A 14,029-nucleotide genomic window follows, 5' to 3' on the forward strand; every position below is an offset into this window, starting at 1 on the left:
CATGGATTAGAGTCCAGATTAAAGTCGTAACCATTAAAGTTTTAACCATGGATTAGAGTCCAGATTAAAGTCGTAACCATTAAAGTTTTAACCATGGATTAGAGTCCAGATTAAAGTCTTAACCATTAAAATTTTAACCATTAATTAGAGTCCAGATTAAAGTCAAAACCATTAGAGTTTTAACCATGGATTAGAGTCCAGATTAAAGTCGTAACCATTAAAGTTTTAACCATGGATTAGAGTCCAGATTAAAGTCCTGCTCATTAAAAGTTTGCAACCATGGATTAGAGTCCATAGTAAAATCGTAACCATTAAAGTTTTAACCATGAGTTAGAGGTCAGATTAAAATCGAAACCATTAGAGTTTTTAACCATGGATTAGAGTCCAAGATTAAAGTCAAATGACAAATTAAAGTTTTAACCATGGATTAGAGGAGTCGAGATTAAAAGAGTCTTAACCATTAGAGTTTTAACCATGGATTAAATTCGAGATTGAAATTCGTAACCATTAGAAAGTTTTAACCATGGATTAGAGTCCGAAGATTAAGAGTCTTAACCATTAAAATTTTAACCGTGTAGTGGGAGTCGGTAAAGTCAAAACCATTAGAGTTTTAACCATGGATTAGAGTCCAGATTAAAGTCGTAACCATTAAAGTTTTAACCATGGATTAGAGTCCAGATTAAAGTCTTAACCACTGTACCATGCAATTTATTTACTTCATTGATTCTCCCACTTTCCTCTACAGTGGCAACCCAGGGCTGCTAACATCATTGTCTCCTCTCATTATTACAGTAATCCTGCGAGGTAGGCCAGACTGAGAATATGTGACTGGTCCAAGGTCATCCAGGAAGTTTCTATGGCAGGGGTCTGCAACCTGCGGTTCTCCAGATGTTCATGGACTACAATTCCCATCAGCCCCTGCCAGAATGGCCAATTGGAGAGCCGCAGGTTGCAGACCCCTGTTCTATGGAAAAGTGGGGAGTTGAACCAGGTTTTCCCTAGTCCAGTGCTCTAACCATTACACCACACTGGCTCATGCAGCTTATAAATTGGAAAGCGCAATGTATTAATTTTTCCTCTCTAGGCTATTGGTAAATGCATTACGCTTTGCTTCATTTGTTTTTCCATGAATTGAATATTGGTTGTTTTGTGCCCTGTGTTTTCTCCCTCCTTGATATGGCCTTTGACTGAAAGACTCCTGATTTTGTGTTAAACATGGTACGATATAGTTAGGTTGAGGAATCCCGCTTGATTTGCCAGAATTGAATTCATGTAAGGGGAACTATGTAATCTATAAAATTTGAATTTGTTTGTGCTTTCAGAGACAGAAGCACATACGACCAGATCACAAATCTTATTATGCAATTAATACAGTCTACGTATACGGCCAAGAAAAATATTTACTGGTAAGGCTATATCAATCTATATTGACATATGGATTTTTGTTTCACAGTCATTATGGTGGATTGAGGTAAGATCTTTCCACCCTTTCTTAGCCAGATTTACTGGCTACTTGAAGAAGGAATGTTTAGAAAAATTACTATCAGATGAAAATCCTTGTACTTCAAGGCAAGTGACTAATTTTTATGCCTTTGTGATTCAAGTCCTCAGTAAGTCCTTGATAATGACAATGAAACATTTTAAATTTTATCATTTCTTAATGTATAAATATTGCGTTTGAGGTAGAATTTTAATTATTTTGCCTGAAACTTGTGCTTTTATAATTTCAGATTATTAATTAAGCTTTCTGAAATCTGCTTTGTGATATAGATTGGTCTACATCCGTAATAAAGTTGGATTTTGATTTGACATATAGATAAGTACTTAAAAACCTGATTAGGGTCAGGACATAATATTTAGTGGCGTTGAACAGCGGCTCCTCTAACCATGGTAGGGAACTGTACCTGGGCCAGTTGTCTGAAATGTCAGGTGGTCGTGATGAGTGAAGGGGGGGGATGGGGGGTGCCTGTGCTGGCTCTCAGGCCAAATGAGCCCTCTCAAGGGGCCAAATCTGATCTCGGGCTGCATGGTTGACATGCCTGCTCTAGGGCAGCAGAGTTTAAAAGTGGCACTACAATCCTGTGATGTGTGTTGGAAGAAAATGGAATGAATTCAACATTCTGCTTTCCATCTACAAGAATGTCATGATCTGTGATGAGCAGGTAAGACCTCATCTTACCGTAGCAGCCCGCAGAACAGTGGTAGCCTTCTGTGCTTATTATATAGCATTTGGGTATCTGCAGAATTGGTAGAATAAGATTGTTGGCTGGTGTTCATAATGTATGTAGAGAATAAGAGGCCAGCTAGGTGTGACAGTTTTTCATGTGTCTGCCCTATTCACGTATAGTGTGGAGGGGACAGTGGTGGTATTCTGCTGTGTTGTCAAAGAAGGTGCAAACGCAAAAAGAACTGCGCCCTTCTGCTTTACCTCATTGGAGGCACTTCCCAGACTGGCCCCTTCTGGGCTTTGGAGTTCGGCAGCTATAAGTAAAGTGCCCAAAATCTGATCTGAGATTTCAAATGCTTTAACAGTCCAGGTGCTCGGGAGCAACAGCCGCAGAAGGCCCTTGCTTTCACATCCTGCATGTGAGCTCCCAAAGGCACCTGGTAGGCCACTGCGAGTAGCAGAGAGCTGGACTAGATGGACTCTGGTCTGATCCAGCTGGCTTGTTCTTATGTTCTTAAAGAGCATGAACATTGTTCAGCACCTCTCACCAGAATGCACCACAGATATAAAAATGAATGGGGCAGGCATCTACGCCATAAATGTGGCTGTCCATGTTAGTTCTCACTTTGCTGGTGTTGAATAGAACGCCTATAAACATGAGCTTTATGCATGTCAGCCCATTTTTATGTGCTTTGTAACTACATACTCATAGAAATCATGTCTGATGTGAAAACAAGTTTATTCATCTTTGTTCACATTCTCCTTTCTTTTCAGTTGCATAACGTGTGCGAATCTGACTTCTTGTGTGATGCTGACATTGTATGTGATGCTGTGTGCCTTGTGTATGATGTCAGCAATCCCAAGTCCTTTGAATACTGTGCCAGGATGTTTAAGGTTTGTATCTCGGGCACCTGTCCTGTCATTGCAATAAGATTCTGAAAAACAGACATCTTGGAGTTGATCTCCGTTGCATGGTAGTTTTTTTGGGGGGGGGAATAGAGAGGTAATGTTCATCTATTTTTTTAACACATTCAATTCAAGGACGTGTTTTTAGGGTGGAAAGAGTCCTAGTCCTTGCCCTCAATTTATGCAAAACGTACATCCTGGTTTTTTTAGTTGTTCTGGTCTGTGTTTTACAGTTCTGTATTCTGAAAAGAGGTCATTGTAGGCTTCCTCTTACAGCAGCTTCAGACACAAAGACATTTCTTCACAAAAATCACTTTGTTCTTGAAGTTTGCAAGTTCTTCTCTGATTATCTGCTGTGATTGTTCTTCATGAATCACATGTAAATGTGCATGCTCCAGGAAGCTACAGTTCCCTGCAATGTAGTGCATACATACACAATGCAAGTTGTGCGTCAGATTGCCTTACTTGAAAGACTTTGAAGTGATATTTTTACCTGCAAGTAGTTTTAACACGCTTCATAAGTCCTTTGAAGTATCCCATAGGTCTCCTGGGTAGTGTAGTTCCCAACCAGGCTTTTTCCAGCCTGAACTGAATAGGCCGCTTTTCAGCCTGAAACTAAGAACTAAGGTAAGTGTGGGGGTGGGGGAGTGGAGCAGGAGCAGGGCCCATGGGGAGGGGGGGGACACACAGAGTCCGCACCGGGCGCAGTTTGACCCAGCTATGCCTTTGATGATTAGGATTGCATTTTAAGCCTCTGAGTGGGCTTGTGTGGCAAAATTTATTGACAAATAAACTCAAAAATACACATGTTGCACTCTGGCTGGGTCCAATCTTATATATTGATCTTACATATAATTAAACAACGTAACACTTCTATTTGTATTTACATTTCCTTATTTCTCTGACAAAGTTCTTAAAGATACAGCATAAGTCTTCCAACTCTTATAACTAAACATAAATAATCACTTAGTCCATTCAATTCTTTGTTCAGAAACAAAGCTTCAGTTCCATATAGTCCATATTCCAATTCTGTAGGTTCTACATAAAAACGTCTCGCACGTATAGAATATTTTTCGTGCGTCTTCCTCAGTATGCCAGTATGTTCAAACAACTTCCAACAGTTCTTTGAGGCTTCTAATGGGTATATCTGAAATTAAAATTACACAGATACATATATACTGAAATAAAAATTATGCCTATTCATCTATCTTTCTTGCACCAGTCCATTTCATCTATCTTTCCTGCACCAGTCCATTTCTCAATTAATCTTTTATTTTTATTACTCCCATTACTCACTGGCTTTCTGTTAAGAGTTGTATTTTTGAGTTTATTTGGGCTAACGTTGACATTGCACTCTTAAAGATAGTGGTGAAAATTTATTGACAGCCATGATGCAAGAACTACTTAGGCTTATGTTAACAGGGTTTTTTTTTTGCTTTGACCAACAGTTTCCAACTGCTAACATGAAGGAAGTGGTTCAGAAGAAGTTTATAGGGTTGCTCTTAGTGCTTGAGCTGATGTACCTAGCTTAACAGTTCTGTGGTCCCAGTATATAATTTTTTCTAGGCTTGTATACTCTGTTCCACATAAAGATGATAGGAGGTTGTAAATCCCTCTGCCGCAGAACAAAGCATGCTGGACTGTTGTTGTTGTAGGATTCTCAGCCTGGGTCCTAGGACCCACCTAGCCCTGCTCCCCTCATCCATTTGAAAGTAAAAATACATTTTGGCATAAATGCTTTTTTATCAAAGTACCATGTTCAGTAATGTACAAATAATGGTTTTGACAAAGGCAGTGCATAAAATTAAATTCTAATTCTCATATTCATTCAGGACTATATTCTAATATGGAAGCATACAACTTTCTCAACCGATGCACCTCAACTGACCGAACCATTGTCTTTATGTGAAACAGAGTATAGATCTCTCTTTTCTGTGGTTTTTTTTTTTAACCTTGCACTTTTTTTAACCAACTTGAATCCGTAGCAACACTTCATGGACAGCCGAATACCTTGCTTAGTGATAGCTGCCAAGTCAGACCTGCACGAAGTGAGGCAGCAGTATGGCGTTTCTCCCGCCGACTTCTGCAAAAAACACAAGATGCCTCCACCGCAAGCCTTTTCTTGTAACACTGTTGACGCACCCAATAAGGACATTTTTGTTAAGCTGACGACGATGGCCATGTATCCGTAAGTACTTGAATCGCCCTAACGCTCCTGCTGCATGGACCACAGCCGTTTGCATGCGGTTCTCACCATAAGCATGGAACTCTCTGCCTCACTGAAACCGTGTTTAGCAACAGAGGGAGATGTTGGTGATGATTCACCTAAAGGAAAAGGTGTCCTGCTAAATTGGCTGAGAGAAATGCCGCACTTCCGAAAAACTCTTCATCTGTCAGCTGCTGATATGCTTTTGATAAATGTTTGAATCAACTATGAAAACAGTTCTTAAAGAAGTAGGGTTCTGTTCTCTGCGTGTATGCATGCCGTGCCTCGATCATTGTCATTATTCATTAATGAAGAATTGTGAGCATGCTCCGAGGAGACTGGACCCTTGTTTCCCGGGCGTGGGGAGAAGTTTAGGCTAGAACTGTTGCTATTTGTTTCTCAAGTCACTGACTGGTACCAATTGTGTATTTACACAGATGGGCAAGAGGTTAGCTTCTGAGCTATACTTTTTTTTAGCTTTTACTGTGCTGACTGGATGTTGTTATTAGGTTATACGTATTTGCTAGTTACATGTGTGCCTCCTAATAACACTTCGCACATGAGCAGGAATCTAAAGATCCATGCAGCTAGTTACAGGCTCTGAGCATACATTTCTCAAACTGCAGTGCTCCATACCATGTAGCAAACTGCTCCTGAAATCAGGTGGACTTTCCAAAGCAGTCTGTGACATATAGGTAAATCAAGGCAAAAATCCTGAGCCTCTTAGGGGGGTCTAAAATAATTCTTTGGATCCCAGCCATGTAGCAGTTATGTTCTAGTTAAGAGATGAAGCAGTGACAGAGAAAATTGGATCCAAATGAGGGAGTCTCGAACCCAATGATGGCACACAGTTAAATCTCTATTTTAAAAAAAAGATTTATTGACCAGTCTTTAGTCTGTACTTTAAAATTGGAGTAGAAACTTCTTGGCAATGGCCCAGAGCAGGGACTTGCAAGATCGACTACAGTTGTCCCTTCCACATCTTGGGGGTTAGGGGCGTGGCGCCCCCTGCAATCTGGAAACCCGCATAAAACTCGAGACGCACATATCAGTGCGCTATCACCACAAGATGTCACGTGAAAGATTGCTGCAAACACGTTTTGAGCTGCACTTCTTTTGCTACAAATTTTAATTTTAAGGAAAATGTAGGTTCATTTATGCTCCGGCCAGATGTGCAGATTCTACTCAATAATTGCGGACATGGCTTGGAATGGAATAGGGCCGCAGCCCTTTTACTTAAATCATTTTAACACATGAAGCTGGGCGAGCAAGAGGAGCGTATGAACTCGGCCGGGCAGCCCCCCAGGCTGATCCCGGCCCACCCTCTTCAGGGAGTCTTTCCTGTGGGGCCACTCGGCATCCGCCTTGTTCTTTGTGGCCCACACATCTGGATATTGGTTCAAACACAGAGACCCTTCAAGGCATGCTCCCCGAGCCTTCACCCTTCCCGGCCTCTTATGGAGGCCCCCAAGGGTGGGGTGGGGGTCCAGTGTGCAAGCACGGCCTCCCCCCCAAAACTATGCACTCCTCTGCCCCAACTGCCCCAACGGACTGCAACAACAGAAGCTAAAAGGTTCCCAGCCCCTACGGATAGGTGGGTGGGTCAGTTGGTCTGCCAGGCACCAAAAGAGGCCGAGACCACCGCGTGCTGCTATTTGACAGCCTGCTCCACCCTTACGCCCACGTGCATCAGCACGCCGTTTTCGGGTGGAATGGTATAGCCATGTGGCAGACCCAGGGGCATGCACGCTCACACACAAGCAATTACCACGTGCCCTGCCCCCTGTCGCAACTACAGGCCTAGCTGATTCTAGTGCCATTATTTATTAAACAGTTGTGTCATTAGGATTCCTATTTGCAGTACTTTCTCATGCCGACCCGCAATACATCAAAACTTCGGCCACGGCTGGCAAAGCATGTGGAAGGGATAAGTTTATAGAAGTAGTGACGTTGTCGAGATTTACATATAACCAGTAATGTATTGATTACATTCTAATCAGCCAAACAGAAATCTCCTCTTCCCTCCTACATCTGGGCAACTCAAAAGGTACCATTCACATTCCAAAAAGCGAAGGGAGAGGGGAATGAGTGGTCTCGTTCTACTTCAGTGATTTTACAAGGCTGTATTGCTCTGGCAAATCCACAGCTGTTCAGACTCTTTGGCACCTGGGACAAGATAAGTCTTCTTCGCAACAACAGGGCAGCACTAAATCTAAATGAGTGAAAGGGCGTATAAAACTTAAAGCAAAGTAGGTGCAGAGGTCACAACGTAAACTGGAACTCCCGATTTTATGAACTGTTTTGGACTATGCTAATAAAACACACTCGAAGAGAAGGTGAAGCAAAAATTCCTTTCAGCAGCACATTTGTTCCATAGACATTTATTTTAAAAACTCACACTCTTGGTAGGTATTAAGCATTTGTGCACTGGGGATACTTCCTGTTCCAACTATTGGGAAAGACCCAGTTTTATCCCAGAAGGCCAGAGAAAGCCCTGTGAAGATTCAGTTTTTCTTTTTGATGGTACCCGTAGCAAGGAGAAAGCATTCCCAAGCCTTTCCCCTCTCCTTTCCTTCTTCGTGAATTCCCTTATATTGTGGGTGAAGTCACTGAGATTTCTGCCCTGTAAACTGGAATAGCTTGGTATTAGTATTCTTTGTCATTACATTAAAGCGGGGCGACAAAATGCCTCCCTTACACTCTTCACGGCACTACTAAACTCCAGGGCACGTGTGAGTTGTTCAACTTACTCGGTTACAGAAATCAGTTTTAGCTGATCCTCTTGCGTTAAAAGGATCCTTTCAGTGTTCTCAGTTACCAAAAAGCAGTGTAACAGGACATTCTTCATTTGTGTAATGAGTTAGACACTTCAAGCCACTTCACATGTAGTGCCTCTATACATTGATGTGGAAAATGGGAGAACTTCTGGACATTTTAGGCTATGAATGTGCTACAAAACGAATGTGCTAAAATTACTGACCTGCAAATTGAAAATCATCCTCTCCTGTGATATTTATAACTCTTCTTCGTGGCATCGCTGCATGCTACATGAGTCTCCTCGCTCACAGTGCACTTTTTATTTCATGCAAGTAAGATATCCTGTGGCGTTGTGTCATTTCTGGGCTGTATGGCCGTGTTCTAGTAGCATTTTCTCCTGACGTTTCGCCTGCATCTGTGGCTGGCGTCTTCAGAGGATCTGATCTGACCAGCAACAGATGCAGGCAAAACGTCAGGAGAAAATGCTACTAGAACACGGCCATACAGCCCAGAAACCACCCAACACCCCAGTGATTCCGGCCATGAAAGCCTTCGACAAGATATCCGGTATTTCATGTTTCTCCCACATGAAGTGGATCCAGCCAGCCATCTTGCCAAACTCCTCCTCCCTTCTACAGCCCCATGCCATGTGGCTTTTGTCTGTGCAAGAACCACGATTTCCCAGCTTAGCTTTTTGAGGAGTCCAAATGGATCCCTCCCTTCCCTTTCTACCAGTGGGAAAGCTGATTGGGCTCATAAGAACATAAGAACGAGCCAGCTGGGTCAGACCAGAGTCCATCTAGTCCAGCACTCTGCTGCTCACAGTGACCCACCAGGTGCCTTTGGGAGCTCACCTGCAGGATGTGAAAGCAATGGCCTTCTGCTGCTGCTCCCGAGTACCTGGTCTGCTAAAGCATTTGCAATCTAAGATCAAAGAGGATCAAGATTGGTAGCCATACATCGACTTCTCCTCCATAAATCTATCCAATCCCCTTTTAAAGCTATCCAGGCTAGTGGCCATCACCACCTTCTGTGGCAGCATACTCCAAACACCAATCACACGTTGTGTGAAAAAATGTTTCCTTTTATTAGTCCTAATTCTTCCCCCCCAGCATTTTCAATGTATGCCCCCTGGTTTTAGTATTGTGAGAAAGAGAGAAAAAGTTCTCTCTGTCAACATTTTCTACCCCATGCATAATTTTATAGACTTCAATCGTATCCCCCCTCACCCCCTCAGACATCTCCTCTCCAAACTAAGGAGTCCCAAACGCTGCAGCCTCTCCTCATAAGGAAGGTGCTCCAATCCCTCAATCATCCTTGTTGCCCTTCTCTGCACTTTTTCTATCTCTCTCTATGCTCGTTCTATACCAGCAGAAGTGCCCTTTTCCTGACTGGAGCAGGAGAGATTAGGGAACAGACACTGCTGATTCCCCTCTCCCTTGCAGCAGCTCCATCCCCAGAACGATCTCAGCTCCCTTCTGTGGATCTCCTCTCCCTCCACCCCACAGCAGCATTTCAGGGCACACAGCAGGCTGCCGTCAAATGGGAAGCAGTGCTATTCTGTGAAAGGAGATCTGCTTGTGATAATCCAGACACCCTCTTCTGTGTGTGCCAGACTTGAGATTGAGTCTGTGACGCCTGCTGCTTCTCATTGAGCATCTCACTCTGTTGTCAAGCAAGCCCAGCCTTCATCTGTGTGCACTTCGAAGCTCGAAACCTGTTCATGTTACCCATTTTAGACCACTTCTAAAATGGCAGCCGTAGTACGGTGCAGAAGCCGATGTTGGCCGCAGCACAAAGGTCACATTCAAAGAAAGAAATAAACTTTAGTTACAGAGATTTCTCAGCTGAACATGTTTCTTTTGGATTCTTTTGTCCTCATTCCGGGAGGCCATGGCCCAGAGATGCTTCTCTGGCCAAATCCTGAGGTGGAATCAACCAAGCCCTTTTTCCCAAGAAAACTTCCCTGCTTGCCCTTCGGCCCTCCAAGCCTTTGAAGTGCCGGTTTGGCTCCTAGCTTGTGTTGGGTAAAATTTCCATAGCCTTTCCAGTTTCTCCATCCGGAGATCAAATACTCTTTTCACAGGTAGGTGTGATTGTGATACAGTAACAGAATCACTTCCATCACACAAAAGTACAGGCATTTTTTCCCCCAGTGTCTGTATATTTTGTCCCCACTTCAGCTATGGCCACCTCTACCACATCTATTTTGATTCCTGAGAGTCACCTAGTAGTTGAGCAGTTTTTTGGGGGGTTGGGTGCAGAGGGGACTGAAGGAGTAGGTTGGGAGGCCCCATTTCAGAAATGGAGCTCTTCTTATCCTGCTTTAGATTCAGACCATTCTCTGTGGCTTTCACTTCAATAGAATGTTTGTGCTTTTCTGTCAAGGTTTGGTGCACAGGGGTCGAATCCCCACTACCGTCTTATCCAGGTTTCAGAACACAAACTAACCATGTTTGAGGGACGACCTCCCCTTTGCTTGCGTGGCTGATTCCATTTCTGGTGCTTGTTCTCCCCATTAATCTGCATTCTGGCAGGACCTGGTTGCAAGTGGCATAGACCCCATTAACACAGTTCAGAGCTGATCCGAGGGGAGGGATGAGGGTTGAAACCCTGACTCGTTTCCCACCCTAGAGTGTGACGCAGAATTTGGGCAACCAATCAGCATTGCAATGCACATGCAGCCTTTCCTTGGTTTCATTTCCGCTTTTGCGATCGGCCAGCAGAAGGGGATGCAAACATTAAACAGTCAAACGCGCAACTTTGAATCGTTCATGGTTTACACAGGTAACGATTAACTGTTTGCATAGTTAAACAGTTAAACGTTAAACTTTTACACACTGGTTTTTTTGATCACACCCCTACAATGTACGTTTCCGCAGTGGGAAAAGGTCCCGCCCCATCAAGGCACGCCAGCCAATCAAGGGAGTTCGGCGAAGTGAGCTAGCCTGGTAGTGGGGATTGCTAAGAGTTCTGCAACCGGGTGTGTCTGCTGTGTGCTCGCTGCGGTGAGGAGGGAGAAACTGCAATGAAGAGGACACAGTTTCACAACAAACAGGTTTGGATCTGCGTGCAAATTTCAAGTGTGGATTCGACCTATGCCACTTGCAACCAGGTCCTGCCGGAACACGGATTAACGGGGAGAACGAGCGCCAGAAATGGAATCTGCCACGCAAGCAATGGGGAGGTCAACCCTCAAACCTGGTTAGTTTGTGTTCTGAAACCTGGCTAAGACGGTAGTGGGGATTCGACCAGGGATTCCCTTTTTGAAACCAGCTTCCAAGCAAACCCAGAGTTGTCTCATTCCTGCCCCACCCCGCTTCCCTCTTTGGCCTTAGCTTCGGGGACACTGCTTCTGGCTAAGGCAGTGTTTTCCAACCTTTTCGACATCACGGTACCCTTGACCTCACTCTTCATATCTCATGGTACCCCTGCCATCATCCCTCCCACCTTCCCCTCCCAGTACCCCTGCTTGCCACCCCCCCACCACGGAACCCTGGTTGGGAATCGCTGGACTAAGGGCTTTCTACTTCTAGCCCTCATTAATGAATTTAATCCTGTGTTCCCTGCATACATCTAATACACTTTTCCCTTTTGAAGTCACTTACTAGAACAGAATATTCCCCTGCTATACTAGAGAAATAGGGCGAACCTCAATGTGTAACTATCTTTTGGTGCTGGCTGTTCAGTGGGCATGAAGCCGCCTTGTGTTAGCAGTCCAGGTTTGAAAAACAGATCCCTGAGTCCAAGTGCTATTTATTTGTTTGTTTGTTTGTTTATATATTAGATTTTGAACCACCCATCCCCGAAGGGCTCTGGGCGGCGTACAGCAGGCCTGCAACAACAATACATAATAACATTAAACACAGCAGGCTAAAAACAACATTTTACACATAAAAAAGGAAGGTAATTTAAAACAATTTACAAATCTATAACCATAAAACACAGCAGCAGCAATAATATATGGCGCCCGATCCCAAGGCCGGGAGGGGACAGTACTGATTAGATAGCATATCAGGCGTGCCAATGATGGCACGCAGCACAAGGGCATCCTAGAGGGGGAATCCGTGGCTGGCCTCACAATTAGCGAGGCCGTTTTTCTCCACGTCTGGAATATTTGAATATCTTACACCGTGGGGACAGAAGTGTATCTGACTTGCTTCCCTTCCCTTGCTCGTTCCCTGATTCTGAAGCATGCGAATGTTGTTTGGGGTGGAAGAGGTAAGGGTAGCTGTCACGTAAACCAAAGTTGTTCAGCTTGAGCTGTAGGAGAATGAAACTTATTCCATCCTTTCAACAAACCGAGGAGCAGCTTCTTGCTGTGCGAGCCCATATTCCATTCAGCTTCTTAAGTAGAAAAAAAATGTTAAAACTGTTGGCTTTCTCTCGTGGGGATGGAGGCGATGGGTCCATGCAATGCATTTTCCTCAAATCTCTCCTCCTAGAAATCTGCACAGCTTTAGTCTACCCTTGCCTTCCTTTTCCCCCTCCCGAATGTGACCACTTGATCCCTGCCCTTCTTGGTTTTGGCTCAGCCCGGCTTCTGCCTGCAATCTCAACTCCTGTCCTTCTGTGTGTTTTTGCAGCCATGCCCGGTTACGCTGTATGTGCACCTGCAACAGGTGTACGTTTTGCATCTGTCAGAATCTCCTCAACTCAGACTTGCTGCAAACTGTAAAGAACAAACTCTTCACTGCAATTCTTAACAGGTCCTTGATTTTATTTACTAGGTACCAGACAAGCTTTACAAATACTTTGTTAAACCGTTAATCTTTGTCGTTGATAACAGACCCCTTCGTTCCATATCCATTGAACGGGCAAATGTTTAGCTACATCTTAAAGCATGTTGCTTCTCCTTTAATCGCAACGGGGTGCATCAACTCACGCCATGCTTGTTTTTAGCCGCTTAGCAACAGTAGCAATGGAAAAGAACCCAGTTGCTTTAAGATGACTACTGAAAAATAAAACGGTTGTTAACTTCAGATGCTGCACACCAGCTGGCGATATCCTGAGATTTGTCATTTAGAGGTAGACTTTTGAAATGTTTTGTGTACAGTTTAGGGGCACATTAGTGGCTAGAGCGACACTGTACAGCTGTGGTCAGGAACTAGTTTTCCTGGAGGGCCCACTTCGTGAAGAAAGAGATGGTGCCTCTACTCTGCCACCCTTAAAGTGGATTGGCAGCAAGTTCTGTTGCCACCGAAACCTTTTTTCTTCACACCTATTTTGTCTATGGAAGACCGCCAGGGGATAGTGGCCTGGGTCTCCAGAGACAGACTTCCGCTGTACAGTCTAATTGTACTTCGCTCTATAAAATATTTTGGAACGTGAGTGGCAATTGCTTCCTGTGTTACGAGCGCGTACATGTTTTGTCCATGTGAGTGGATATGGTATGATGAGATCTGTCATGTTAATAGACTCCTCTCTAACAAAATAACTTGTGTCATACCTCTAAGAATGTACAGTGGTCAATGTCTGCTCAAGACATGAAAGTATTTTGAGACCAGTTACGACAAGCAGAATTCCGTGAGGATTTTTCAGTGTTGAAAAACTGTGCTGCATCTGATCTGTGCTGCGGCATGTCTGGGAAAGCCTTTTCTTTGGCACGCGCAGAAAAGGATTCAGCGCAGCGCCTTATGTTAAATGTATACCTTAATTGCTCAGTTTGTATCTGACCCATCAAACGAATGGGAGTTCAAATCAATATTTTTTTTTTCTCGTGTGGAGCTTCTGACGCCGGTTGGCCTGCTATTACGGTAGCTGTAAGTGAGCATTTTAGAAAATGAAATTTAGAAGGTGTTCTGGGCAGAATTTGGGTCTGAAGAATTGACAGTGTGAAAAGGGAGGGACTAAGAAGGCAGATCTTAATGGTGCATTTTCAAATCTTAAATCTTAATCGCATAACCAGTGAGGAATGTCAGAAGGTCTGAGGTGGTGATCTCGCCCTACAACATGTTACGTAGTTTGCCGGTTTCACTTGTATTAACTGCTTT

At 43.8% G+C, this 14,029-nt stretch overlaps 1 protein-coding gene across 4 annotated transcripts in view; it reads left to right on the forward strand.

Annotated features, from left to right (window-relative positions):
- The window catches only part of RHOT1 (ras homolog family member T1), a 79,475-nt gene that overhangs the window by 48,180 nt on the left and 17,266 nt on the right, over window positions 1-14,029 (forward strand). For 2 of the 4 annotated variants that reach the window (XM_048488210.1, XM_048488211.1), the window contains exons 14-17: window positions 1,323-1,406; window positions 2,942-3,061; window positions 5,059-5,261; window positions 12,623-12,745. In XM_048488210.1, coding sequence (XP_048344167.1) covers window positions 1,323-1,406; window positions 2,942-3,061; window positions 5,059-5,261; window positions 12,623-12,745 — 530 coding nt within the window. Of the gene's footprint in view, window positions 1-1,322; window positions 1,407-2,941; window positions 3,062-5,058; window positions 5,262-12,622; window positions 12,767-14,029 lie in introns of all 4 variants that reach the window. The other 2 variants (XM_048488209.1, XM_048488212.1) reach the window with 2 other exon arrangements.

Source organism: Sphaerodactylus townsendi, linkage group LG03, assembly GCF_021028975.2.
Source record: "Sphaerodactylus townsendi isolate TG3544 linkage group LG03, MPM_Stown_v2.3, whole genome shotgun sequence".
In the NCBI taxonomy this organism is placed as follows: Eukaryota; Metazoa; Chordata; class Lepidosauria; order Squamata; family Sphaerodactylidae; genus Sphaerodactylus; species Sphaerodactylus townsendi.